General features: G+C 37.2%; 1 protein-coding gene and 2 pseudogenes across 3 annotated transcripts in view; 2 read left to right on the plus strand and 1 right to left on the minus strand.

Annotated features, from left to right (window-relative positions):
- The window catches only part of SPATA18 (spermatogenesis associated 18), a 43,067-nt gene extending 35,111 nt beyond the window's left edge, over window positions 1-7,956 (plus strand). The window contains exons 10-13 of one of the 3 annotated variants that reach the window (XR_012493739.1): window positions 1,017-1,190; window positions 2,949-3,032; window positions 5,416-5,461; window positions 5,760-5,849. Coding sequence is in view for 2 of the 3 variants with exons in the window: in XM_074324680.1 (XP_074180781.1) it covers window positions 1,017-1,323 (307 nt within the window). In the remaining variant the exon portion in view is untranslated. Of the gene's footprint in view, window positions 1-1,016; window positions 1,457-2,948; window positions 3,033-5,415; window positions 5,462-5,759 lie in introns of those variants that run through there. The other 2 variants (XM_074324681.1, XM_074324680.1) reach the window with 2 other exon arrangements.
- Window positions 7,957-8,100: 144 nt separating this feature from the next.
- Window positions 8,101-15,897, plus strand: LOC141569981 (protein FAM136A pseudogene; annotated as a pseudogene).
- Window positions 12,892-14,019, minus strand: LOC141570006 (patched domain-containing protein 3-like; annotated as a pseudogene).
- Window positions 15,898-26,220: the final 10,323 nt, after the last annotated feature.

Raw genomic sequence — 26,220 nt, forward strand, 5'->3', positions numbered from 1 at the left:
CAGGTAAAAGCATTACTTAAATTCTCCTCCTTCTGATCTCATGGCTTCAGGTTTTTTCCTATGAAGGGGGTTTGAGACTTCCTGACAAATGGATGGGTTTCTTTGGCCTGTTGTCCATGCTCTTCTGGGCATTCCTGTTTAAGAAAGTGTCCACATTGCATGGCGTCCCCTGCTTTGAAATGACCAGCCTAGAGGGACTAACATGATTTCCATTCTTATTCTCTATTATTTCAGCTAATTTGTAGTACTTTTTTCTTTTTTCCAGCCATATAACACTGTTCACTCATTTTGAGTTCAACTAAAATCTGTTATTAAATTTTCACTTGTGCTATGATTAAGCCATTTATCACTTTTATCTGTGCAGTTAAATGCTTTTTAGACTCAATTGCAGGACCCCATAGGTATCTGCATTATGTTGGATCTGATTAGATTCAGCTTACTGTTCCAGCCAGTTACTGTCATCTGTTTTTTGTTCCTATCCACTCCCCACCTTTGAATGATTTTTCTATATTTTATGCAAATCATTGCTGAATGTGTTGATTTATCACAGGATTGAGACAGAGAGCCCTTTGCACCTTCATTCATATTCTCATTGACCCACTAATTATCCCACTTTGGAAATGATCACTGAATCAGTTTCCACCCCCCCTATTTAAGTTAATCACCTACTTTATACTTATTTTGTCTGCAAGTGTACATGAGAAATATTGTAGGAAGCCTATGGGACTTCACATAGTCTCTAGGATTTCCCTGAATTGCAACTCATGTAATCCTGAGACGAGAAGGACAAAATTAGTCTGACACGACTTGTTCTCAGTGAGTCCCTGTCAGGTCCTTGTCGTCACTGGTTCCCATTCTAAGAGCCCACAACCATCTCTTTAATAATAGCACGAGGATCCATATTTATCTAGATCTGAGCTTAACCAAAACGAAAATTTACTCTGATGTTCCCCTGCCCAGTTATGCCACATAATTGCTTAACTTCTCTTTCTCCTTCTTTTGTGTGTTTAAAACAGGTACCGTCGCAGCTATGACTCCGATTTCACCGCCCCCTTGGTCTTCTATCATGTGTGGCCTGCGCTCATGGAGAATGACACTGTCATCATGAAGGGAGAGGCTGTCACCAAGAGAGGGGCTTTTGTACGGATGTCTTGCATAGTGAAAATTCATCCCAAGTGTTTGATTCACAAGTTCGAGAACATTTATAAACCCAGAGATTCTATAAAAGAACTTTATAAAGAGTTGTTTGATAAAATTTCATACAAAGGAGAGAAAAGGGATAAGCAGGGAGAAAACAAATTCTTTTCTTTGATGCATTCATGATTCTTCATAATTTCCTGGTAGTAATTTCTTTGCCTGTTGTTTCATTTATTTATAAAGTGGAACAAGTCATATTTACCTCCTCCATCTTAGCAATATTATTCTATTATAAGTGCTAAACCCTTTGAAGTCACCTTATTGGAGGCCTTTTGTAACTCCAAGCATTTGAAAATAATTAATTCACTTTCAGGAAACAGTTGCCAAATTTTTACTGACAATTCTCTATTTTTGGAAACCAATGAATGTGCCCTGTTGTTCTCTCCTTGGTATGATGTGTAGAGAGGGGAGGGATGGAGAAAAAGAGGGCAGAGGACTTGGGGAGAGAGGAGCCAATCACCTTTGGAAGGTTGCTTCCTGCATACATTGGTTGTAGAACATGCTAAATAATTGGGCAGCCTTCAAACTAGTCTTAGGTATGCAAGTGTGTGAGTGTGTGTTGTGGTGGGATTGGGTGTTGGAACTGCTGGCCATGGGTGCTTGCATATTCTGTATAGTGAACATTAGGGAGTTTTGACCCTGCCATTCCTAGAGGTAAGTAACTCCTGAAGTGAAGCTCCTCAGTCCAGAACAAAGCCACCACCTGTGTGGTCTCAGTCCTGTTCTCTGTCAACTAGAGAATAGGGGCCATACATCATGGCAGATTTTCACCTATAGAGTGGAGAAGGGGAGCAGTATGTTTTAAAAGAATTTAAGAATAGAGTTTTTGCACTTAAGCAGCCCACTGCAGCTAGTTGTATCTCAATAAAATATTTTGTGCTATGCAAGTCGAGCTCATAGAAATTGGATTGTGTTGATCTGACAACTGCACAGGCTCTACAGTGAATAAACTCATAAAACATGCTTCTTGCCCCTATAATAATCACCTTCTGTTAAGAAACTCTTACTGTAGATGGTCTACAGTGCAATTTGGAAGGGAGGGAGAGGAAATAGTAACTATTCTTATGTTCTAGCAATTGCCTTTTAATTTCCTTCTCTCCCATCAAGCATATCACCAACATTTGCCCAAGTGTAAATTCCTAAAACAAAACAAGAATACCCTAAAAGGAAGAACTTGGAAAATGAAAGGGTTAAATGAAGGGAAATTTTTAAGGAGAATTTTACTAATGAAATCTCATTATAGTGAATACAATTTTCTTCTTATTAACTTAGTTGGAGAGTAGATGGGCAGCATTGGTGAATCAGTCACTCGTTCATGAATTCATTTCATTCAATAATAGTTATTTATTCAGTAGTTATTTATGACCCAAGCACTGTGTGTAGGGGCTGAAGATCCAGCAATGAGCAAAACAGACACAAATCCCTGCCCATGGGGAGCTTACATTCTCTAACACTTGCAAACTTAATGTAATTTCTAACAACTTATTCATCAAAACAAAATTCTACTAGCACCAAGAGTTTGAATATCCTCAAGTTTGTTGTAATGGGGTTTCTTTTTCAGAAATACTCTAAAGGTATTGTCAAATATTGGGCAACTATAGGAAATGAAGGGAGTGTACCTTATGCTAATGACCAGTAATGGGCAAGTGTAATCATATCATCAAAACCGTGGTCTGTGGGATATGCATACTGTTTTAAGCCATGTGTGCTTTCACGGACTAGTGACTGTTTTTCTTTCTCTCTCTTCGTAGTGGAATTCGATGAGGTCTGTAAGTCGAAGTCGAAGCAGGAGTTTAAGTCCCGTCTGCCTCCGTAGCCATATTGGTTTAAGCACGGTACATGTCTAGTTATTTTTACACAAAGTCATCCTACGGTTGACATTTTTTTCTTCAACAGTCGCCTATAAAAGAGGTGATTATAAGTCTATAGGTAGAAAGAGAACCTGTTGCAATCACCCCAAACTGATTTTTATACTACCTTGGGAGGAGGAATTTATCATTCTAGAAAGAAGGAGGTAGAGGTAGTTTTTTTCTGATTTAGTTGCAAGACAAATAGACTTTACTTATTTCATAGTTTTATGAATGAAAATGGGGTATTAGGTATCAGTCTTCTGAACAGAGAATAGGACACCTTGGTCAACTAACCTCGGAATAGGTCCCAGCTTCCTCTGGAACTTACTGTATGATTCGGAGAAATTGCTCAAATGGTCTGGCTTTCAATATTGTATATTGGGCATTGCAGGGATTAACTTTCCTCCCAACTTCAAACTTGGAAGAATAAGATTAGTATTATTTTCTTTGCATATAAGTTCTTGGAAGGATTATTAATACTCTGTCAAATAAAAAAACAATAGTAAAAGTACCTCTGAAAATGGAAAATATTATTAATGATTCACCACTGAAAATATTATTGATTCACCACATTAATATTATTAATGGTTCAATAGTGTTCATTTATTCAACAAATACTATTTAGTCAATGCTGTTTGAATACTGGGCTGGACCAAACATGTGGACACCAGATAGGCTAACAAAGTGCTGTTCCTTCCAATAAAAAATTTAAACTATTTGTTCAACCTTGTTTTAGGTAGACTGATGGAGAAGGAGAACCACATCTGGGAACACTCCACTTCTCTGAAATTATCTCTAGCAATGCAGCTTTAACCCAAAAACGTCTAAAACCCTCTTGGCAAAAGAAAAACAAAAACCCCTGCAGTTAATAAGACTCACCTTTCTTACTGAGTTTAGTGAGCATCTGTTGGTACTCTAGCATGCTCCTTTATCAAACTTCCACCCCCCCCCCCCCGTATCTGATGAACGCTAGATTTATGGCACGATCGGCACATAAAAATGGCTAAAACATGGTCTCTTCCCTGAATGGGTTTCAATATAGGAAACTTAATGTGATGTAAGCAAAGTAACTGAATGTGGTATATGATACAATCTATAAAAGCAGCACAGAGTAGGCAGAGCTTCCTCCTGGATTTGTTAGTGAGGCTGGGGTTCAGCTTGATCAGGCAGAATTTCAGAGAGCTGGGAAATTGGGGAGGAAAATCCAAATGAAGCAAATGGCTTGACAATGGAAATGACTTGCATCTAACACAGTTCTTTTGCTCTTAGATTTTAATATAACTTACTTGTCTTTATTCATGGATAATATTTATAGTAGGTAAAAGCAAAAGGAGAGTGCATTTAGTGGACTGATGAATAAGAAGGAAATCTTGAGTTTTATACTGGAAGATTCTCCTCATTCTAAGAGGAAATGGCACGTTAGAAGAAAGAGCAATTTAGACCCTATTGTGCTTACAGCCAAGGTGTATTTTACCTCTGGATGCTCACTGGGAGGATATCAGTGGGCACCGTCACTCTGTAATAAACCCCTGTACGTGTCTGAACCACCTCCTCTCTCCCACTTTGTGCCTAGAGAGAACAAAGTAATCTAAACTTTAGATGAGAATAAAATATAGCCTCAAATGTGAAACTGCTACAAAGTTCTGTCCCTTCCCACCACTGTCTCCTTACAACAAGACTGGTACACCTACAAAATAAAAGATAAATATTTTTGGTTAGTCTGGGTTTTTTTGGCTTATCAGAAGTGTCTCATCCAGAACAGCTTCCATCTTTGTTAGTGTCTATTTATCTGAAGTGTTTGAAAGCTCCAAGCAAGAATGATGCCTGTAGTCAGTTATTTGTGAGCTGTAACAGGTTTGTAGGCACAGGTGGTGGCTTTTGCTTAGTGAAAGCAAAGGTGAGATTTGAACAATGATTTTTTTTTTCTGGCTGCTGAGTGACCTTTTTTTAATAAGGCAGCATTTTGGACACATGAGATAATTCATATAAAGGATCTATCAGACAGTATTTGATCATTTTAGCTTTAACTAGTTAATAAGAGGAATAATTTTCTGGAAAGCTTTTAATTCAGTATGGCCTCTGAGCATCCAATCTCAAAGTCTTTAGCAATCGTTAAATAACAATAACAAAAGCAACAAAAACTAGGCCACTGAACCCAGATTTTAATTAATAATATAATTTAAATTAAGTGCCCATTTACTTCAGGAAGTTAAAAAGGAATTGCAGTACTCAACCTTAGGGGCGAAAAGCATAGTTCTAAAGTGTCTCAAAACAACTATTTAGCTGGTTTTACAAAAAAGCATCAGAAGGATTCACTCATCGAGCTCCATGTACTGTGTGATTCACATTACACTTTTATATTTTCCAGGTATCTCAAAGCCGAAGTCCTTCTCCAGTAAGATATGGATTGCCAAGTAAGTGGGATGATTTAGATGGAACAATTTTCTGTGTTTTAGTGCTATTTTTAGTACTCAGCACTGTGCAGCAAAATGAATGTTTTGCTTCCAAGGGGACAGCGTTTACCTCTACCTCATACCTTTCATTTCTGGGTGGATAGTACCTGAGCAGGTGCCATGAGTGACATAGGAGGAGCTTAAATTGAGAGATTTTATTGATGTAAACTTAGATTAACTACCTTGCTTTATTTAGGTCCTCCGCCAAGAAATTCTAAGAGAGAGACCATAATAATGAACTGTTTATTTTTCTCCTTAGGGTTTTAAAACCACAAGACATGTTCCTTTGCCACAGGACATCTGCAACAGCCAACCTCCCCAGCGTCTCCATCTGCCTGCAGTGTCTGCCTCAGACCTCACTTAAGATAATGTGAAAAGGCAATTCTGTGTATCACTCCACAAATAGAGTTAAATGTTTTGGCATAGTGCATTTGTAACTTCAGATATTTTGCATTTTATTTCATTTTATAGATACAAATTCCATTAATTTGATAAAAACTCTTGCCCAGGTGTTTAGGATCATACTCATTGGAAGCAGAGTCCATTACACAGGTTCAGGATTTTCATCCTGAAGTACTGGGCCCTTTTCTAGGAACTATATGAACAAAAAAGGAAAACCTTTACCATACTTAGTCCAAAAGACAAGAGGAGTCATTTTAGTTTACAAATTGATCATAAGTATTATAATTGCTGGTATTAGCTTTAACTTGAAAACAATATTGCTGCTTTCATTTTCTTTTAAGTTTGGGAAGACAGCCCTAATCTCAGGTTGGGGAACTCCTAGCAGTCACATTGACTTCAGGCTAAATGTAGATGGTGATGATTTAAGAGACTGTGGTTCATTGTTGGCTCTCTTTTTCCACTTTGAGTACCCAGTTTGGTTTAACTGAGTGCTATATGTCAAAGCTACTTACTTAAGAGAATTTTCTTGCTTCATAAATGCAGAGCAATTATTTGGATAGAAGCCAGCTTTGAGATGAATGTTAATTACCTAGTGTTTATCTCCTGGGAATGTTTCATATGGTTTTAATGTACATGTTATGTATATAAAAGCTACATGGGAAGAGATCCAAGATGGTGGAGTAGATCAATGCTGTGCTTGCCTCATCCTGTGAACACATCAAAATTACACCTAAAGTATAGAACAGTCAACCTGGAAAGTCAACCATCTGAAGTCTAACTGAACAGAAGTTTTATAACTAAGGATATAAAGAAGAAACCACATCGAGACTGGTAGGAGGGGCAGAGACATGAAAAGTCCTGGCCCCAAACTTTCCTGTAGTGGTTGAACATTGGGAGGGATATCTTAGCCACAGAGGTTCCCCCGGAGGAGCAAGGGACTCCAGCCCCATACCAGGCTCTCCAGCTTAGAGTACTGGTGCTGAGAAAGGCGCCCTGACATCTGGCTGGGAAAAACAGTGGGGATTCTGACCATCTGGGTGGGATGGAAGTCTGCAGGAAACCCAGAGATCCTCTTAAAAGACTCATACACAGACTCACTTGCTCACAGGCACTCAATCTGGGCCCTGGTGGAAGGACAGTGACTCTAGGGGCATCAGAGACATACAGGGATAGACTGAGGTGTGTGGCTTCTACGTGAGGACTGGAGGGACAATTGCCATTTCCCCTCTGTGCGGTTTTCTTCCCATGCAGCTGGCAGGCAGGCAGGCAGGCAGCTTCTTTTCTGTATTGAGCCCTCCCCCCACCATGCTCATGGCCAAATCTGAATCTCAATTGGTTTGGTGATCTCTGCTTGCTCCACTCTGGTGATTCACTGAGATCTGACACACCCAACTCCCTACCACAGGAGGCTTTATGAGTGGCTGAACCTTAGGGGAACCAGCAGCTGACAGCAGGCGTCAGAGTGTCCTGGCATTTTTCTGGAGCTACCCTGTACCTGGTACTGTTGGCAGCCATCCTCGGTTTGCAGGGTGGCCTCTCCCACACGCCTCCAGGTCTAGCACAGGCAACAACCCACCATGGATCACTTTGTAGCTCTTTCCAGGTAGTGCCCTGCCAGTCACAGGGAGTGGCTGATCCCACTTCTGGGTATTTATCTGAAGAAACCAAAAAAGCTACTTTGAAGGGACATGTGCATCCATATATTCATTAAAATATTGTTTACAATGGCCAAGATATGGAGGCAGCCTGGGTGTCAGTCAGTGTATGAAAGGTATAAACAAATTCAAATTGATTAATAATAAAATGCATACTTGAAGATTACCATTTTATAAACGTACTAAAAATAAGAAGAACCTTTTTGTAATTGGAATACTAGAAGGAGAGAAGACAGACAATTTGGCAGAAAAATATTTGAAGAAATAAAGGCTACAATATTTCCAAACTCGTCCTAAAGTTCAAAGATACCTGAGAAGTTTGAATAGAAAACACATCATACACAACCACCTCATAGTCAAATTCCTGAAAACCAATCATAAAGAAAAGAAATCTCAAAAAGGAGAGAGAGAAATAAAAAGGGCAGATTTTATAGAGAAGAACTATGTAACAGGGAAGGCTGAATTCTAATCCAAGCATTACATCAAGAAGACGATGGAATGACATTTTCAAAGTGCTGAAAGAAAATAACCATGTCAACATAGAATTCTATGCCCAGTTAAAGTAGTCTTTAAAAAGAAAGAGAAGATGAAGTCAGTGTTCGATTGGTCAAAGAAAACATTGGTCAAAGAAGAAATCACAAAGGAAACGGAAACTTATTTTGAAATTAATGCTAAGGAACAGCCATCATATAAAAAATTGTGGGTACAGATAAAACTGTATTTAAAAGGAAGTTTATAGCATTGAAAGCTTTCTTAGAAAAGAAGAAAGGTTTAAATTAATGGCTTAACCTACCACTTTACAAAGCTTGCAAATGAAATTAAAGTAGAAAACAAGAAGAAATAAAAAGGAAAAGTCTACAAATTAGTGAATAGAGAAATAATAGAGAAAAATCAATGAAGCCAAAATTTGGTTCTTGGAAAAATATAATAAAATCGATAATCCTTTGATCAAGAAATACAAATGACCAATACCAAAAATTGCACAGGGAACCTCACTAGAGGCTTTAAAATGATGATTAAAAAATAATCAGTTGGACACTTAGAAAAATGAGTAAACTCCTTGTAAGGGAAAAACATACCTCAACTGACCCAGTAAGAAACACAACATCTGAATGGCTTTATATTTGTTAAAGAAAGTGAATTTGAAATAAAAAGGCTTCCCAGAGAAACTTCATGCCCAGATGACTTTATTGGTGAACTCTACCAAATATTTAAGGGACAAATGAAGAAATGATAATCATACATCATACATTTCAGAAAATAGAAGAGGATTATTTACCAGCTCATTTCTTGAAGGCAGCATAACCCTGATATCAAAACCTGAGAACGACATTACAAGAAAAGGGAATTGTAGGCCAATATCTCTCATGATCTCAGGAACAAATATCATTGATAAAATATTCACAAAACAAGGAGCAATATTTGACAAGACCAAATGTGAGTCATCCTCGGGGTGCCAGGTTGGTGTAATAATAAAAAATCAACATAAATTACTGCTGTCAGATTAAAATAGAAAAAGGACATGATGATGTTAAAAGATGGACAAAAGTTACGTGACAAAATTCAATACCTAAATTAGCTCAACTAATTAGGAGTACAACGGAGCTTCCTCAACCTGATAGAACCAGCTGTGAAATACCTTCAAGTGATGATTATACTGGATGAGATATTCAACATGTTTACCGTAGAGTTGTGAACAAGGCAGTGATGTCTGTTCTTAGCATGTTTTCCGACATTTTTCTGGACAGTCCAAGCCAGTACAATAAGGCAAATAAGAAAGATTATATAGGAAGAAATAAAATGGCCTTTACGGGAGCCCATGCATGGAGTCCACGTTGGCCCTGGAAGAGCGGGGTGCAGCGACGGGGCTCCATGGTGGCGCTGCAGCAGCTCCGTGTGCAGGAGGCGGTGGACTCCACGGTGAAGAGTCTAGAGAGAGAGAACATCCGGAAGAGGCAGGGCCTCATGTTCTGGTGCAACGCCCGCTGCTGTGAGGACAGCCAGGCAACCACGCAGCCGGGCTTCCAGTGCACTGATCGCTGCAGCGCGCCTCTGACTCAGGCCCCAGACCTAGGGGCCAGTGGGTTGGAGAAGTTCCAGGACCGCCTGCCCGGTGCATCCTGCATTGCAACGACACAGCCAAAGATTCAATAGATGCTGGGAGTAAAGAGCTTCAGGTGAAGCGGCAGCTGGAGAGTTGCGACCAGGTGTGTGGATGACCACATGAACCTCATTCCAACCATGACCAGGAAGATGAAGGAGTCATTCTCATCCACTCAGGAACAGAAGTCTTTGCCATTGGCCATCAGGGCTGAGGGCAGAATCTATTTAGGAAGAATGAGAATTTTGGTCTTTTACGCAAAGTTTATAAGTGAAGAAATTAAGGGTGGCAGCAAGTTTAAGGCACATGTCACTTGCCTCAAGACACTGGTTCCTTTATGTTTTAATCCTAGAAAATGAAATGGAAAAACTGGTGCTAAAATTTGGGTCAGAAAGTTTTTGAGAACCTAAATTTCTTGTGGCAAGGGCTTATCCTGGCAGCAGGCATCTCCCTCGTACCAATCCAGAGCCTCAGGTACCAGATTCTTCTTAGTGCACAGGTACCACCAGGCTGACAGGCTCCTCTAACCTGCCAAGGACCTGCTGGTGTGTGAGGAGAGGTGTTTCTGTTTGTTGCCGACCTCCCGTTTACCAGAGGCATCACCACACCAGTTTCCATAAGCTGTAAAACAAAATCCATGAGGTCACTAATTTAAAGGGGAAGAAAGGTTTCTGGGTAATTGTTTTGCTTGGTTTTGTCTTACATACAAGGGCATGAAGTTGATTTAAGATGTGGAGTTGGGAGAGATAGTTTAGATAAGAACTTTGAGATTCCTTTGGATATCCATTTCTGGCCATCAGATGTGGCTGTGCATTTCTTAAAATTCTCATGTATTACATCTTTCAGCCTGGAGTTCTCCTAAGACATGAGAGGTGATGTCACACTGGGTATGGGAAGCAGACCTTCCCTCTCACTGGCTGCCAAGATGAGGCTGTCTGCAGCAAAGTGACAGGACACTCTTGCAGTTGACGCTCCCTTGAAGGGAAAGAGGATTTTGATTGTGCTATATACCAGTACCCAGGAATGAACAGTGAAAGAGGAACTGTTGGCTGCTTAACAGGGTTATGAAGTAAATAGAGTTGGAAAAATCTTGGTTTTCAGGAATGGAACCTATATCCAGTATTGCTTACTTAGCCCCCTGAATTAATACAGTGCTACTGAGACGATCCCTTGGCAACAGGAAGGTCAAAGGAGAAAAAGTAAGCAACTCAGGTGAGCTGCGGCTCCTTTAGAGCAAAAGAGGGGCAGCTCCCCATTTCCAAATACCACTTTTGCCTGGGGCCTTTGCAACGTGCAGTGTTCCTGCTCCAGCTCTGGCACCTTGCCATTTTGATAAGGACCTTGTTGTCTTTTTACTAGTTTATTACTTGAAATGATAATGTAACCTGCCTGCTATTTCAGGACTGTGATATATTTTCCTAGTGGTCTGGTTTTTAAAAATAAATAGGATTTAATTTTTTCTCCATAAACAAACAAATAAATAAATAGCCTTTATGTGACCTTTATATAATTGCATAGATAAAGAAACTACATTTATTAGTTCTGCAAGAACTGATAAATGAACCTAACCAGGTTACACAATATAAGGTAAGTATTCCAAAATCAATTGTGTTTTTATGTACTAGAAAAGAATAGAAAAATAATTTAAAAAATATTGTTTAAAATGTCTGTCACCCCAATAAATTTAATAAAAATTAAAACAAAAGAATAGAAAAAATTAAATGCCATAAAAATAAAAATACTCAGAAGTAAATCTGTCAAAATCTATAAAAGATATACTTGAGATAAGTTAAAGAAGACATAAAAAATGGAGAGATAAACCATATTCATATATTGGAAGATTCAATTTTGCTAAAATAGGTATTTTCCCCAAATTAATCAATAGATTCACCATACTCCAATCATGATCCCAGAAGTCTTCTTTGATAAATTGGCAAGTGATTCTAAAAAGAATATTTAATTGCAAAGAACTTAGAGTAGCAAAAGCAATTTGGAAAAGAAGGAAAATGTTGGACAACTTATGCAACCTAATTTCAAGAATTACTATAAAGCTTTGGTAATCAAGCCAGTGTGGTGCTAGCTTTTGTAGACAAGCGGATTAATGATCAGAAATAAAGCCACAGGGGCTGGCCCGGTGGCTCAGGTGGTTAGAGCTCCGGGCTCCTAACTCCCAAGGCTGCCGGTTCGATTCCCACATGGGCCAGTGGGCTCTCAACCACAAGGTTGTTCGACTCCCGCAAGGGATGGTGGGCTCTGCTCCCTGCAATTAGCAATGGCAACTGGACCTGGAGCTGAGCTGCGTCCTCCACAACTAAGACTGAAAGGACAACAACTTGACTTGGGGAAAAAAAGTCCTGGAAGTACACACTGTTCCCCAATAAAGTCCTGTTCCCCTTCCCCAATAAAATAATAAAATCTAAAAAAAAAGAAAGAAAGAAAGAAAGAAATAAAGCCACACATAAATTGTCAATTGATTCTTTGAGGTGCCAAGTTGATCCAAGTTAATTAGTGAAAGGATTGTCTTTTCACTAATGATGCTGGGACAACTAGATAACTATTGTGGGAATAAAACGAATCTCTATCCATACTTTCTGACAAACAGAGGTCTATGGATCAAATGTAAAGTTAAAACTATTAGTTTTGAGAAAAATACTGAGATGAACTTTTTTTTGTGATTTTCAAAAGAAGAAAATAAATTAGATTTCAAAACTTTAAAAATTTCTGTTCATCAAAATACACCATTAAGAAAATGCATAACAAATCCCCAGACTGGGAGATAAAGTAAGTTGAACTTTTACATGATAATGCATGTAGGAAGTATAATAAAACTAATGTTGCATTTATAATATAACATATAAAATACTTGAATTCCAGGCATAAACTTGTATTGAAGAAATAAAGGGAAAAAATAACTGGAAAGTTATACTTTATACTTGGTTGTATAGATCATAATAAAGATGACAACACTTCCTAATTTATGTAAGATATTTTAATGTAAGACTAATTATTTTTTCTCAGGGTATTTAAAATAACATTTTAAAATGGAATTTCAAAGCCAAGGAAAAATGCCTCTGTTTTTAGCTTATTGACTATTTTTTGTTTTCCTAGTTATTTATTTTATTTTCAGTAACAGTTGACATTCAGTATTATTTTCTATTAGTTTCAGGTACATAGCGACATAGTTAGACATTTATATAATTTATGCAGTGATCACCCCATTAGTCTATTCTTAATCATGCATTTTTACCTGTTCGAATTGGGGCAATCAGGAATTCTATAATTGGTCCTTGATTTGCTAGTGGATATTCAAACAAACCTTTAAAAAAAAAAGTTAAGAATACAGGAATAAGAATCAAGCCACAAGTAGCCCCAAATACCATAACAAGAAACATAATCTTTAAAAATGTCTTGAAGATGTATGCATTAGCTGCAGATAAAACACACACCCAATTACTGTTGAAGTTACACTTTGTAACACTGGGTAGCCTAGCATACACAATGCCTCAGTTGTTTTTTAGGTTTACTGAGGGCTTAGCACCATAAACAAATGCATAGGAAATGTGTGCAGAAAAATGGAAAGAAAACCCTATACAAATGGCAAGATTAATCATGGATATGGACTCAAGATTGATGCTCCAGAATGCTATGAAACTGGTTACTCCCACAATCACAGGAGCAATGGCAAAAGTTACCCACAGGGAACACAGTGGATGAGGAATTAACACTAAGGAAACAATGAACGTAGCTGTTGATGCAACAATGACTTTTCAAAAAGTGTTTTCTAATATTGCAGTATACTGATCAAAATATATAAATGCCTGTTTATATACCATTAGGGTAATTTCACACTTTTTGGAAACGATTTCATATGGTGATGAAATATTAATACCATACATAAAAAGTGGAAAATCCATAAAAATTGGAAATACTGTTTATAAAAGCATTCTTGTTATGTACATCTTGTCTGTTATATATATTGCACATATTCTCATAACCAAAACTGTAGGAATATTATCTACATAGTCATTCTTTTCAAAATCTGCCAGACATTTTCCACTTTTTGCCTAGCATCTTTATCCTACTCGTCAAGAGTTTCAGTAACAATAGCCATAACCCTGGGACCATAATCTGAAAAATACTCTTCATCTATAGTAAAATACTGTGTGATGTAGGAATTGTCACTTGCCAAATTTTGGAGGTCTAAAAATTCCTACAGTTGGAAATAGCTCTATGTACTTCTTAGGAGGTACAAAATGTATAGAAGCACTACCAAAAACGGACTCAGTGCTTGTCAGAAAAGGGCCAAAATAGTCTCCTAGAGCAGTAGAAATAGTCTTTTTTTTTTCTTTTTTGTAATCCATTTCTGAAAACTCAGAAAAACACAATAGTAAAAGTTGGATTCTTTCCTTTTGAAATGATAGACTGGAAAGACAGTAGGTGCTTTTACCACTAGATGGCAAGCTTAAGTAGTTATTAAGGAGCAATTTTCACCAGTTCATAGCTTTTTAGGTTCAAATGTACGTGGAACTTAAAAGCATAAAAATGTAATAGTAGTCTTAATGTGTTGTAACATAAGGATTTCATCCCAAGAAATTTGTCAAAGCTATTACTGATTCATCTTTGATTTTTAAGTATAACCCTCCATGATTTTTCTAATGTTTTATATATTCTCTTTAATTTTATTATTTCACTTGATGTAAGTAAGGATTTTGCTCAGAATGTCTAATGATGTCTATGCTTGATAATTATATTATGTTTGTATGATCTATGCTTCTGGGTGTTGGTAAATTCATTTTTATATCTTCATGCAGTATTATAAGGAGAAAAATATGATTAAATACTCAAATATTGGCAAAATCATTTTACAGACAAGTGTTTTGACGCTGCCAAAAATGAACTGTCAGTAGTGTGGTTATTCATGAACTGATTAACGTAATCTAAACAGGCAGTTGAAGGATTTAAATGACAAATTTAAGGTGGCTGCAAAAAAAGTGTATGAAAATCAAGGATCAGCTGTAATAATGCTGGTACAGTTGTCACAATTGAAAATGAATATACTACCAAGTAAAAGAATGGGAAGGTAGGTCTTTCCTGGCCATTCTAGATTGAATATACTGGTGAAATTGTGTGGCAAAAGGAGCAAACTTTCTTTCTTTCTTAACATATATACTGAATAGTGAAATAGATTTCTATGTTCACAGGCCTTATTCAAAAGCAGATAAGTACAAAGCTGTCCTGTCCTGCACGACAAGAGTTGTGGTGAGCGACGAGGGCGGCGCAGAGTTAAGAAAAGACAGCAGCCATGAATAGATTTTAAATGTGGAGGCCAAGGGACGGCAGCCTCAGCGTCTGGGCTGTGGCAACTGGTCGGGCCAGCGCAATAACTTTTATTAGTTAGGTGGGGAAGCAAAGGAGATAAAGCTTGTCAATCTCAAGATCTGTGAACCTATACATCATAATAGAAAACCATTTGAGTCAATCACCCTTGCCTGCAGATAGCTGGACCATAAGTCTCAACTTCCCCAAGGGACAAAACCTATATGCATATGAATAGATAGAGAGCACCTCATTGAATCACTTCCTTTGCAGGTTTTCGGAAGGAATGCAGCCACTGAGGCTGAGGCTTTCCTTAGCCTGAGGAAGGTGGGGGGCTGTGCCCACCTCTGTGAACCCTGTGGGTTCTCCTGTTGGTTCCCACGACTGCATCTGGCTTGAGTTGTTCCTTCCGGGAGAAATCTTATTTGTCATTGACTGTGCAGTCATCTTTCTGGGACCAAATAGGGAGGCATAGGGTGCAAACACAAAGGTTTAGCAAAGTCCCTGAAAGGATCCGTCTCGCAGATTCTCCTTTCTTTGGGGCAGGAAGAGCTGAACCTCCCTGACAACAAGAACTGGGCAGCTCTAATGAAGGTACGCAGTAGCCAACTATGTCAACACAAGACGGATTTGATTTAATTGTTTAAAATAAAAACGAATTTATCTCATTAAACTATAACTAATTGAGGAAACTTGCGGAATGCTTACTTTGAATTCCCAGAATTTACCGTTTATTTAATGGCATAATCCTGGCAGGCGGTGCTGTGCCAGGAAGAGGAGTGTGCAACAATCCTGCTAAAACATGCAGCGGATCCAGACATGAAGGACGTGGAGGGCGACCCCGCTCTCCACTGTGCGGCCCTGGGGCAGAATGTAGCGATGGCCGCAGAGCTGCTGCTACGCAGGGCGGCTATGGAAGCAACAAGGTATAGATCCACAGACTGTATTTACACAATATTTGCAATACATGTGTTTTTTAGCCACAAGCATTTTATTTCTAGTAGAGGTATACTGCGTGTTGTACATCAGGTCCTGTTACCACGGAAACAACTCCAAAGCCAAGTCAGGGAGGGCTGGGAAATGGGGTGTTCAGAAAAGGGCACAACTCTAGTCTCCCGGCTTCCCTTCCACCTCAGAAGGAAGCACTTCCTGTTATTGTGTGGGAGTGGGTGCCAGGCTCAGAGCCCAGCAAGGACTGAAGGCCTGGGGGAGGGAAGTATGTGGGGGTGGCTGCTGCAGGGCAGGGCATAGGAAATGGGTGCTGCTGGGGATGGGTGGGAGGAGGAGTGGAGACCTGGAGACCTGGAGACCTGGGACCTGCATGTGGGGAGGGGAAACAGCAGGCTACAGGCCCTGAGCACCCCAGGAGCCCAGAGTTCTGAAGATTGGGGCAGGAGGGTCAGTCATGGCTGGACATCCAGCAAGACCATCCGCCTGTGCTCATAACCCCTCTGCCAGCCATGGCCCCCTCGGGGTCTCCACCTCGGAGTGGGGCTCCTGCTCAACCTTGTGGAGGTCCTGGGCGGGTTGTAGGTGTACAGAGGGAGCAGGTGATGGGGCCGCATTCACATGCTTTTGTTCCTGTATGTACATCACTTCTTTCCACTGCAACCCCAGCAGGAATGCCCTCAGTTGACACTGGTAGGGTGAGTTTTACATGTTTGCAAGTCAAGCAGTTCCCTGAATGAAAACATTTTGAACTCAATTTTCCAAGATTTCACTTTACATGATGATACTTCTAAAGTAACAGTAGAGGGCACAGCTCTCTGTTATGCACTTATGGCAAATATTTGTGAAAACACCATTTGCTCAAGGCAACATTTTCTTTTCCAAATATTTTTTCACGTCCGACTTGTTTTCCAATTAATGCAAAACAATGCAGGAAAGCAAAATTTGCCTTGGAAATAGGCTTTATTTTAAAACTCAAACAAAAGCATTTTACCATATCATAGATAGAAATCTTCCTGCTGTTGACAAGTTCCCATTTATAAACAAGTGATTTATATAAAAGTGATGTAGCTCTCATTGGCCAAAGCTAAGAGGGAAAAGGAAAGAGCTATTAGAAATATACAGGCCAATTTGGAAATTTGACCACTGAGAGGATATAACCAGGAGAGGTTTTTTTTTAAAAACTTGTGAGCACAGACAACAGTTTAGTGGTTACCAGAGGGTTAGAGGGGAAAAGGGTGGTAGAAGAGAGAAGTGGGTCAAATATACAGTGATGGAAGGAGAACTGACTCTGGTGGTGAACACACAATGCAATATATGAGGTGTGATCACCAAATATGATGAATGTTTAAATAAAACAAAATTATTACAGAAAAAAATATATTGTCATTAATCCCCCTCAAAATACTCCCCTTCGTTTCGAACACACTTATCCCATTGCTCTTGTCACTTTCTGAAGCAGTTGTGGGAGTCCTTTTTCATGAGTGTCTTTTGTTGCACTGTTGTGGTTGCCTCGAATTCCTGAATTGATTCAAACCATTTACCTTTCATGGTCATTTTGACTTTGGGGAAGAGCCAGAAGTTGTATGGTGGCAGATCTGGTGCATAAAGTGGATGAAGACACACCGTAATGTTTTTATTTGACAGAAATTGCCATACCAGAAGCAATGTATGACCTGGAGTCTTTCCGTTATGATCACAAAATACGGTAAGTGCTGCTACCAAGTGCCATCCAATGGAAAGGCAGGGATCTTCAATACAGGAAGCGGTGCATAAATCCTTAGTAACAGTGTGTGACAAGTTTCAACTTGTTCAGTGCAGTCAGTCAGTCGGGTGTGAGCCACGGCTGACAGAAGGTGTGTTTTAAAGTGTGCCATAAATCATCATCATGACTTGCTCCGTGTCACAGTGTGGTGATTACATCCAATTACCCAAACAACACTATTCTCAAATTTTTATGCCAAGTAACGTTGTTAGAAACATTTTATGTTTTTAAACATTATTTTATATACATTCATGCAGCACATACAATGTTTTTGTTAATGACTAACCATATATATGACAGTGGTATACCATATAGCCTAGGTGTGCAGCAGGCTATACCATCTAGGTTTATGAAAGTGTGCTCTATGATGTTCACACAATGACAAAATTGCCTACGACACATTTGTCAGAATGTCTCCCATGATTGAGCAGCACATGACTGTATATTGAAGGTGTGGTGATTAACATTGTTCACTAAAAGAACAACTCTTTTCTACTTTACTATCCAGTAGCGTTCTTAGAATTGTCTTCTATACATGAATTGTAAACACTGTTTTACATGCATTACAGTTTGTTACCACATCCATTCACTGACATACATTATTCTCAACTACTTCCTCATATATCATTCTTAGAAATATCTTATACATGTGTTTTTAAAGGCTATTTATTAAGAATTATAGTGTGGTCACATCCATTTACTGAAATAACACACTCCTCGACTTTACATGCAAGTTTAATTCTCAGAAACATCTTATACACATGGGTATTTAAACACTGTATTATATGCACTATAGTGTAGTAACTACATCCATTCACTGAAATAACGCTCAACTCACACAAGTAGAATTATCAAAGACATCTTAAACACTGTTTTATATGCATTATAGTGTGCTAATCCCATCATCGATCATTAGCTGAGAAAAGGCTGCTCAATTTCTCCCACTATCAACATTATTATTATTATTTTTTTTATAGAAAAAAATTGGCTGAGCATTCATTCCCGGTAGTTTTTGTTTTTAAATTATTTCATTTTGAATTTCTCAAAATTTTTTTCAGTACAAATACTTTTATTCACAATTTGCATATGAGAAAACTAAGACTCATATAGGCTAATTAATTTATCCAAGACAGTAAGTGAAGAAAGCCAGACTTAGTCTGTAAGCCTTTTGTATCCAAAGCCCATGTACTTTTACTACAAATTGTTGATGATTTTATTATTAGCTAAAAATTAATGCTATAAGAATTTCATAGAATTACTTATATTAAATCTCATTTTAAAAAACATATTTAATTTGCTCTCACTATATATAGATACAACATTAAAGCAATGTAATCTTATTAAATCTTAATAATACTGTTAGATGTGTATTTTTTCAATTTTACAGAGAAATTGAGACAAAGAGAGGTTAAGTAAAATGTCAAAAATTTACAAATTTTAAGGGGTGGAGCCCGTATTTGAAAGCAGATCTTCCTAAGACTAGGGTCCACATTCTAAGAAATGTGGTTACTCTATCGTATGTAATACAAACCTAGTATTCACATTTGTCAATGTCAGGTGGTTAAATGTAGTATTTACTGTAAATTAAGTTTGCATTGTGCTATGTTTTATGTATTGATTGTGGGTTCATACAATTTTATATATATATATATATATATATATATATATATATATATATATATATACATATATATGTCTTTTTGTGTGGGAGAGATTTAGACATATGTGACTGCTTCTCATATTTAATTTTATGTTTGAGAAAAATTTTATATTGTCATAAATTTCTTAGTGAATTTTTTTTTTTAGTGAACATTTCTGTATCGAAAGGCTTGAGTTCTTTAACAGATTTTACTCATAGCTTTTGTTTAGTTTCTTGCATATTTTATATTCAATTAAATTTTGCATACATTAGTTTACACATAGTATTTAATTCTGTATATCACAGTATATCTGTGTGTATGATTTTTATCACATTGTCACCATTAATGACTGTACTCCCTTGTGTGCGAAAACATATTAGAGACTCCCTTCATTCAATTACAAGCCATTGTCTATTGCAATTTTACAACAAACATGTTTTAGATTGAATAGTTCTTATTTTTTTAAACAAATATTTTATGTATTTAGAGAGTACCCAATGGTGATACATATACATAGTGAAATGATTACTACAGTTAAGCTAATTAACATTTGCTCTCCACACATAGTTATAATTTTTATGTGATGAGAGCACCTGAAATTTGCTCTTTTATAAAATTTCCAGTATTCAATATAATATTAATAATAGTCATCATGCTGTATATTTGATCTCTACAGAAATGTAGAACAATTGTAGCAGAAAAGAGAGCACAGAAATAAATCAAAAAATGTACAGTCAACGAAATTTCAACAAGAGTGTCACAAATACACAATGGGGAAAGGATAGGCTTTTCAATAAATTTTGTTGGGTAACTGGATATCCACATGCACAAGAATGAAATTGGACCCTTATCTTACAGTATACACAAAATCAATTCACAGTAGATTAAATATTTAAATGTAATGTCTGAACCATAAAAGTCCTAGAAAAAAATTAGGGAAAAAGTCTCACTGACATTGACCTTGGGAATTTTTTTTTAAAATTTGACCTTAAGAACTCAGGCAATAAAAGCAAAAATAAAAAAGTAGGACTGCATTAAACTAAAAAGTTTCTGAACAGCAAAGGAATAAATAAAATGAAAAAGCAATCTATGAAATGGGAGAAATATTTGGAAATCATATATCTGGTAAGGGATAAATATGCAAAATATGCATGGAACTCATACAACTCAATAGCAAGGAACCAAACCCAATCAACAAATGGGCAAAGGAACTGAATAGACATTTTTAAAAGAAGTACAAATGTCCAGAATGTATATGAAAAGGTGCTCAACATCATTAATCATCAGTGAAATAAAAATCAGAAACACAATGATATATCATCTCACACCTGTTAGAATAACTATTATCAAAATAGACAATAAATAACTAATGTTGGAGAGGATGTGGAGAAAAGGGAATCCTCATTCACTGTTGATGGGAATGTGAATTGGTACAGCCATTATGGAAAACAGTATGGAAGTTTCTCAAAAAAATGAAAGTCGAACTACCATATTATCCAGCAATTCCATTTCTGGGTGTACACCCAAAGGAAATGATATTAAACCTTGAAGATATATCTGTACTGTCATATTTATTAGAGCATTATTCACTATGCACAAATATGGAAACAACCTAAGTGTTTATCGACAGATAAATAGATAAAGAAATTGTAGTATATATACAAAATGGAATATTATTCAGCCTTAAAAAAGAAAGATTCTGCTATGTGCTTTCTTCGTTGACTCACTGGTTAAGAGTAAGTCGTTTAATTTCCACATTTTTCTGTATTTTTCTTCTGCTATTGATTTTTAATTGTATTCCATTGTAGTTGGAGAAGATACTTTATATACTTTCAATCTTAAATGTGTTAAGAGTTGTTTTGTGGCCTAATATGTAGTCCATCCTGGAGAATGTTCTAAGTGTGCTTGTGAAGAATATGTTTTCTGCTCTTGTTACATAGTGTTTTATATATGTCTGTTACATTCAGTTGGTATAATATTGTTCAAATTCCCTGTGCTCTTACTGATATTTTGTCTGGTTGTTCTACCCATTACTGAAAGTGAGCTACTGAAGTCTCCTGCTAGTATTGTATTGCTTTGTATTTCCTCATTCAGTTCTGTCAATGTTTCCTTCATAAATATATATGAAGGTCTAATGTTAAATGCATGTATTTCTTTTTTTAAGGAGGGCACAGCTCACAGTGGCCCATGCAGGGATCAAACTGGCAACCTTGGTGTTATTAGCACCATGCTCTAACCAACTGAGCTAACCAGCCACCTCCATGCATGTATATTTTTAACTGTTATACTTTCTTAGTGAATTCATGCTTTTTGTCATTATGTAATAACCCTTTTTGTTCTCTTGTGACAATTTTTGTTTTAGAGTGTATTTTGTCTAAGTATGGCTACCCTTACTCTCTTTAGGTTCCTGTTTACATAGAATGTATTTTTCCGCCCTTTCACTTTTAGGCTATATGCGTCCTTGGATCTAAAATGAGTCTATTGTAGATAGCATATAGTTGGAAATTTTAAATACTTTTTGCCAATATGTCTTTTAATTAGGGTGTTTAATCCATTTATTTTGAGGTAACTACTGATAGTCCGTACTTACTATCAACATTTGGTTAATATTCTTGTCTTGTATCTTTCTTTGTCTCTTTTTTCCTCTCCTGCTGCCATTTTTGTGTGTTTTTTAAAAAAAATTTATTGATATATTTTGATTTGTTTACCATTTCCACTTGTGTGTATTTTATAGATATTTTCTGTTGGTTATCATTGCAACCAATGAAAATATTAAGGTTATAATAATCTACGTTAAACAGATAACAACTTCAATTGCATATGAAACTCTACTGCTTTACATCTACCCCTCCCTTCCTCTACTTTATGTTATTGGTGACACATTACCTTTTAAAAAATATTTCCTATATATTAACATATTTTATAATTGCTCTTTATGGTTTCATTTTTAAATCCTATACAATATTTGAAAGTGACTTACACACCAAATTACAATATTACTGGATTTTATACTGGTCTATATATTTACCAGTATAAACTATTATTTTATACTTTTATATGATTTTATGTTGCTATTTATCATCCTTTGGCGTCAATTGGAAGGCGTCCATTCATTCCTTCACTATTTCTGGTAGGTCAGCTTTAGTGGTGATGCACTACCTCAGCAAGCCTTAATTCCTCCTTCATTTTGAGCGACAGTTTCCCCAAATATAGTGTTCTTGACTGTCAGTTTTATTCTTTCAGCTGTTTGAGTATATCATCCCTTTCCCTTCTTTGCAAACTCTCTGCTGAGAAAACCACTGATAATCTAATAGGAGCTTTACTACATGTAGAGTCATTTTCAAGATTCTCTGTTTGTGACTTTAGACAGTTTGATTATGAAGTGTGTAGTTGTGGGTCTCTCTGAATTTATTCTAGTTTAAATTCTTAGACCATTTGAAACTTTTATGTCTATTTATCTCCTCATATTTGGGAAGGTTTTAGCCATTATTTCTTCAAATAGACTCCCGGTCTCTCTCTCTCTCTCTCTCTCTCTCTCTTCCTTCTGGGACTCCTTGAATGTGTATATTGCCTGCCTGATAGTGCCCCATAAGCTCTTTAGTCTATCTTCAATTTTCTTCTTTATTTTTCTTTTTGCTCCTCTGACTCAATAATTTCAAGGGGCTTATCTTCAAGTTTGCTGATTTCTTCTTCTGCCTAGTTAAGTCTGCTTTTCTTCCCCAACTTAATTGCTTTGACAAAGTGCAGAAATTCAATTCACACTGTGTAGTGTGTTTATTTCTGGGCTATCTTTTTCAGTTCTATTAATGTATGTATCTATCCTTTTGATAATACCACATTTTTTTTAGATACTATAACTTTATAGTAAGAATTAGTGTCAGGTAGTGTAAGTACTCCAAGTTTGTTCTCCCTTTTTCAAAATTGTTTGGACTATTCTATTTCTTTGACTTTCCATAAAAATTTAAAACATCTTGTCAGTTTCTACAAAACATCCTGCTGTGATTTTGATTTAATTTATATTAAAGCTATAAACGAATTTGGGAGAACTGACAATATCACCTTATTGACTTCTTCCAGTTCATGAACAGAGCACACCTCCATGTTTATTTAGGTCTTCTTTAATCAGGGTTTCTTCTATCAATGTTTTATGGTTTTGACATAAAGATCATTCACATCATTTGTTAGATTTATGCATAATAATTTTATGGTTTTTGATACTATTGAAAACAGCACATTTTAAAAATTTCAAGCTCTAACCATTCACTGCCAATATTATAGAAATGCAATGGATTTTTAAATGACTCAAAAATCTCTTTTGTTTGTTCTATTAGCTTTTTTTTTTTGTAGATTCCTTTGGATTTTCTATTTAAATAATCATGTGATGTGTAAATAAAGACTATTTTATTTTATTTTTTATTTTTGGTAATCTATGTGGACTTTATTTTATTTTCTACCCTTATGGCTCTAGCTACGCTCTGAGTGGTAAGATGGAACATCTCTATGTTATGTTTGATTTTAGGAAAAAAACATTCAATCTTTCACAAGTAAGTATAATGTTAACTGGAGATATTTTGTAGATATATTTGATCAGGTTTAGGAAATTTTCTTCTATTGAATGAATGAATATTAATTTATGTGAAATACTTTTTCTGCATTTAGTGAGATAATCATGTTTTAAAAAAATTCTTTAATATTGCTTATTACACTGAGTTTTGAATATTGAACAAGTCTTTCATTTTTAGGATAAATCCAACTTGGTCATGACATAGTTCCATTTTTACATAATGCTAGATTCACTTTGATAATATTTTGTTGAATATATTTTTGCTTATGTTCATTCATGAAGGCTACTGGTCTGTAATTTTATTTCCTTGTAATATCTTTGATTTACATTTCTGGGTAATGCTTGCCTCATATAATGAGTTAAGAAGTTTCTTCTCAAAAAACAAAACAAAACAGAAGTTTCTTCTCTTACTGTGGAAATAATATTGTATAATTTGTATTATTTTGTCAATAAATATTTTATAAAATTTACTAGTGAAGAGTTCTGGACCTGGAGTTTCCTTTGTTTAGAGATTTTCCATTACAAATCAATTATTTCAATATTTCCACTCTATTCTAATTATATGTTTTTTAAGTGAGCTTGTAATTTGTTAATATTTATCCCTCACTATGGGACTTTCTCAGACCTTCTTAGTTGACTTCAGGTGTCTCCTCTCCTTCTTCCATGGAAACACAGAACAAGGACTTAACTTCTGTGTATTAGGGGCTGTAATAATCACAGGAGATCATATCTCCTGGCTGAGAGTCCTGAGATTTCAAAGAGGGCAGCAGAACCTAGCCTGTGGTAGAGCAGTGAGGGAGGCATTTTTCTCCGTTGGCTCCAGGATCAATGTTCTTCCTTTTGCTCTTCTCAGCATCCAGAGAGAACTTGGGCTCAAGGAACTTAGTTTTTGTCTTCAACACTTTTGGCCACTCTTATACACAGTGCTCTTCTCCTCACAGGACAAAGTAAGATGGTGTTTTGGAAATTCATATCCAACAGAGTTTGAGTCCCTAGAGTGAGCAGTTCACATAGGTTTGCCCTGAACTTTCCTAGTTTTAGCAGTGAAAGTCCAACATCCTGGGAACAATTTCAATCCCAGGCAAATTGGAATGATTGATTACCTAGTCCTTTCTCTCTCTGATGTTCCCCAGTTTGTTAGGCTTTGTTTTAAAAACATCTAGAGTAGGCGTAGAGAAGGTGGGAGTCATTAGGAGTCCTCTAGGGAAGAGTGTGGCTCCTCAACATTAAGGGAGGCTTTTCATTTACTTCCAGTGTCCAGAAGCTGCCTGGTCTGCTCAATAAATAAACAAACATTTTTCCTGAAAGCAGTATATTTCCTTGTGGATTTTTCTGTTTCAGTGTTGAAAACCTTTTGAGTCGGCAGTTGCACTCATACTGTCATTTAGCTAGAGTGTTGGGGCTCCCTTCCCTCTGTCATGATACCATCCCTTCTGCCTTTCATTGCAAAAAGAGTGAACAACAACCAAGGTTCCATTTGAGTGGTTAGTTTCAATCCCACCTCTTGTTGCTCATACTCTAAACATTCCTGCATAGGAAAGTGATCGGAAATAGGAATAGACAGGGAAGTGGAGTATCCTTACTTCTCCTTCTCATACCCAACTGGGCAAGAGCATTCACTACCAAATCCTGAGAAGTATTCTTATGTCTTTTAACCTAGCCCTCAGGGGTCTTCACGTTTCTTCATAGTTCCAGAAAACTACGCCTCTGGTTTTCTATCCCATCCTCATCACCAAAACTGCCCAGAAGTGTCCAGGGTCTGAGATTTTGCCCTACTTGCAAGGTCAGGGGCCAGCTTATTATTGTCATGGAGGCAAGCGGAAGACGTGAACACCTGAGTCAGCAACAAAGAACTTTATAACATGGCAAAAGCAGTAGCCAGAGCTTCGTGTTCATTTACATTGATTCCCTATGTCCCTGCCAAGTAGTCTCTGGTAGATTGCTTGCCTCCATTTCATTTAGTTATTTTTCTGGATTTTTCTCCTCTTCTTTCATTTAAGATGTCTTTGTTTTCTCATTTTGGCTCCCTCTATGTGTTTGTTTCTAGGTATTAGGTAGATCTGCTATGTCTCCCAGTGTTGGCCAGGTGGCCTTATATAGTAGGTGTCCTGTGGCACAGCTTCCCTGGTCACCTGAGCTGGGTGCTCCAGGAATGTTCCTTGTGCAGGTTATGTGTGTTCTCTTGTTATAGTTGAGCCTTGATTGCTATTGGCACATCAGTGGGTGAGATTGACCCTCAGGCTGACTGGCTTAGGAGTTTGGCCACATCCACAGCTGATGGGCTGCTGTGCAGGAGGCTTACCCCACTGAGTGGGATTTGCTCCAGCAG

This window comes from Rhinolophus sinicus, linkage group LG02 (genome assembly GCF_036562045.2).
Source record: "Rhinolophus sinicus isolate RSC01 linkage group LG02, ASM3656204v1, whole genome shotgun sequence".
Lineage (NCBI taxonomy): Eukaryota > Metazoa > Chordata > Mammalia > Chiroptera > Rhinolophidae > Rhinolophus > Rhinolophus sinicus.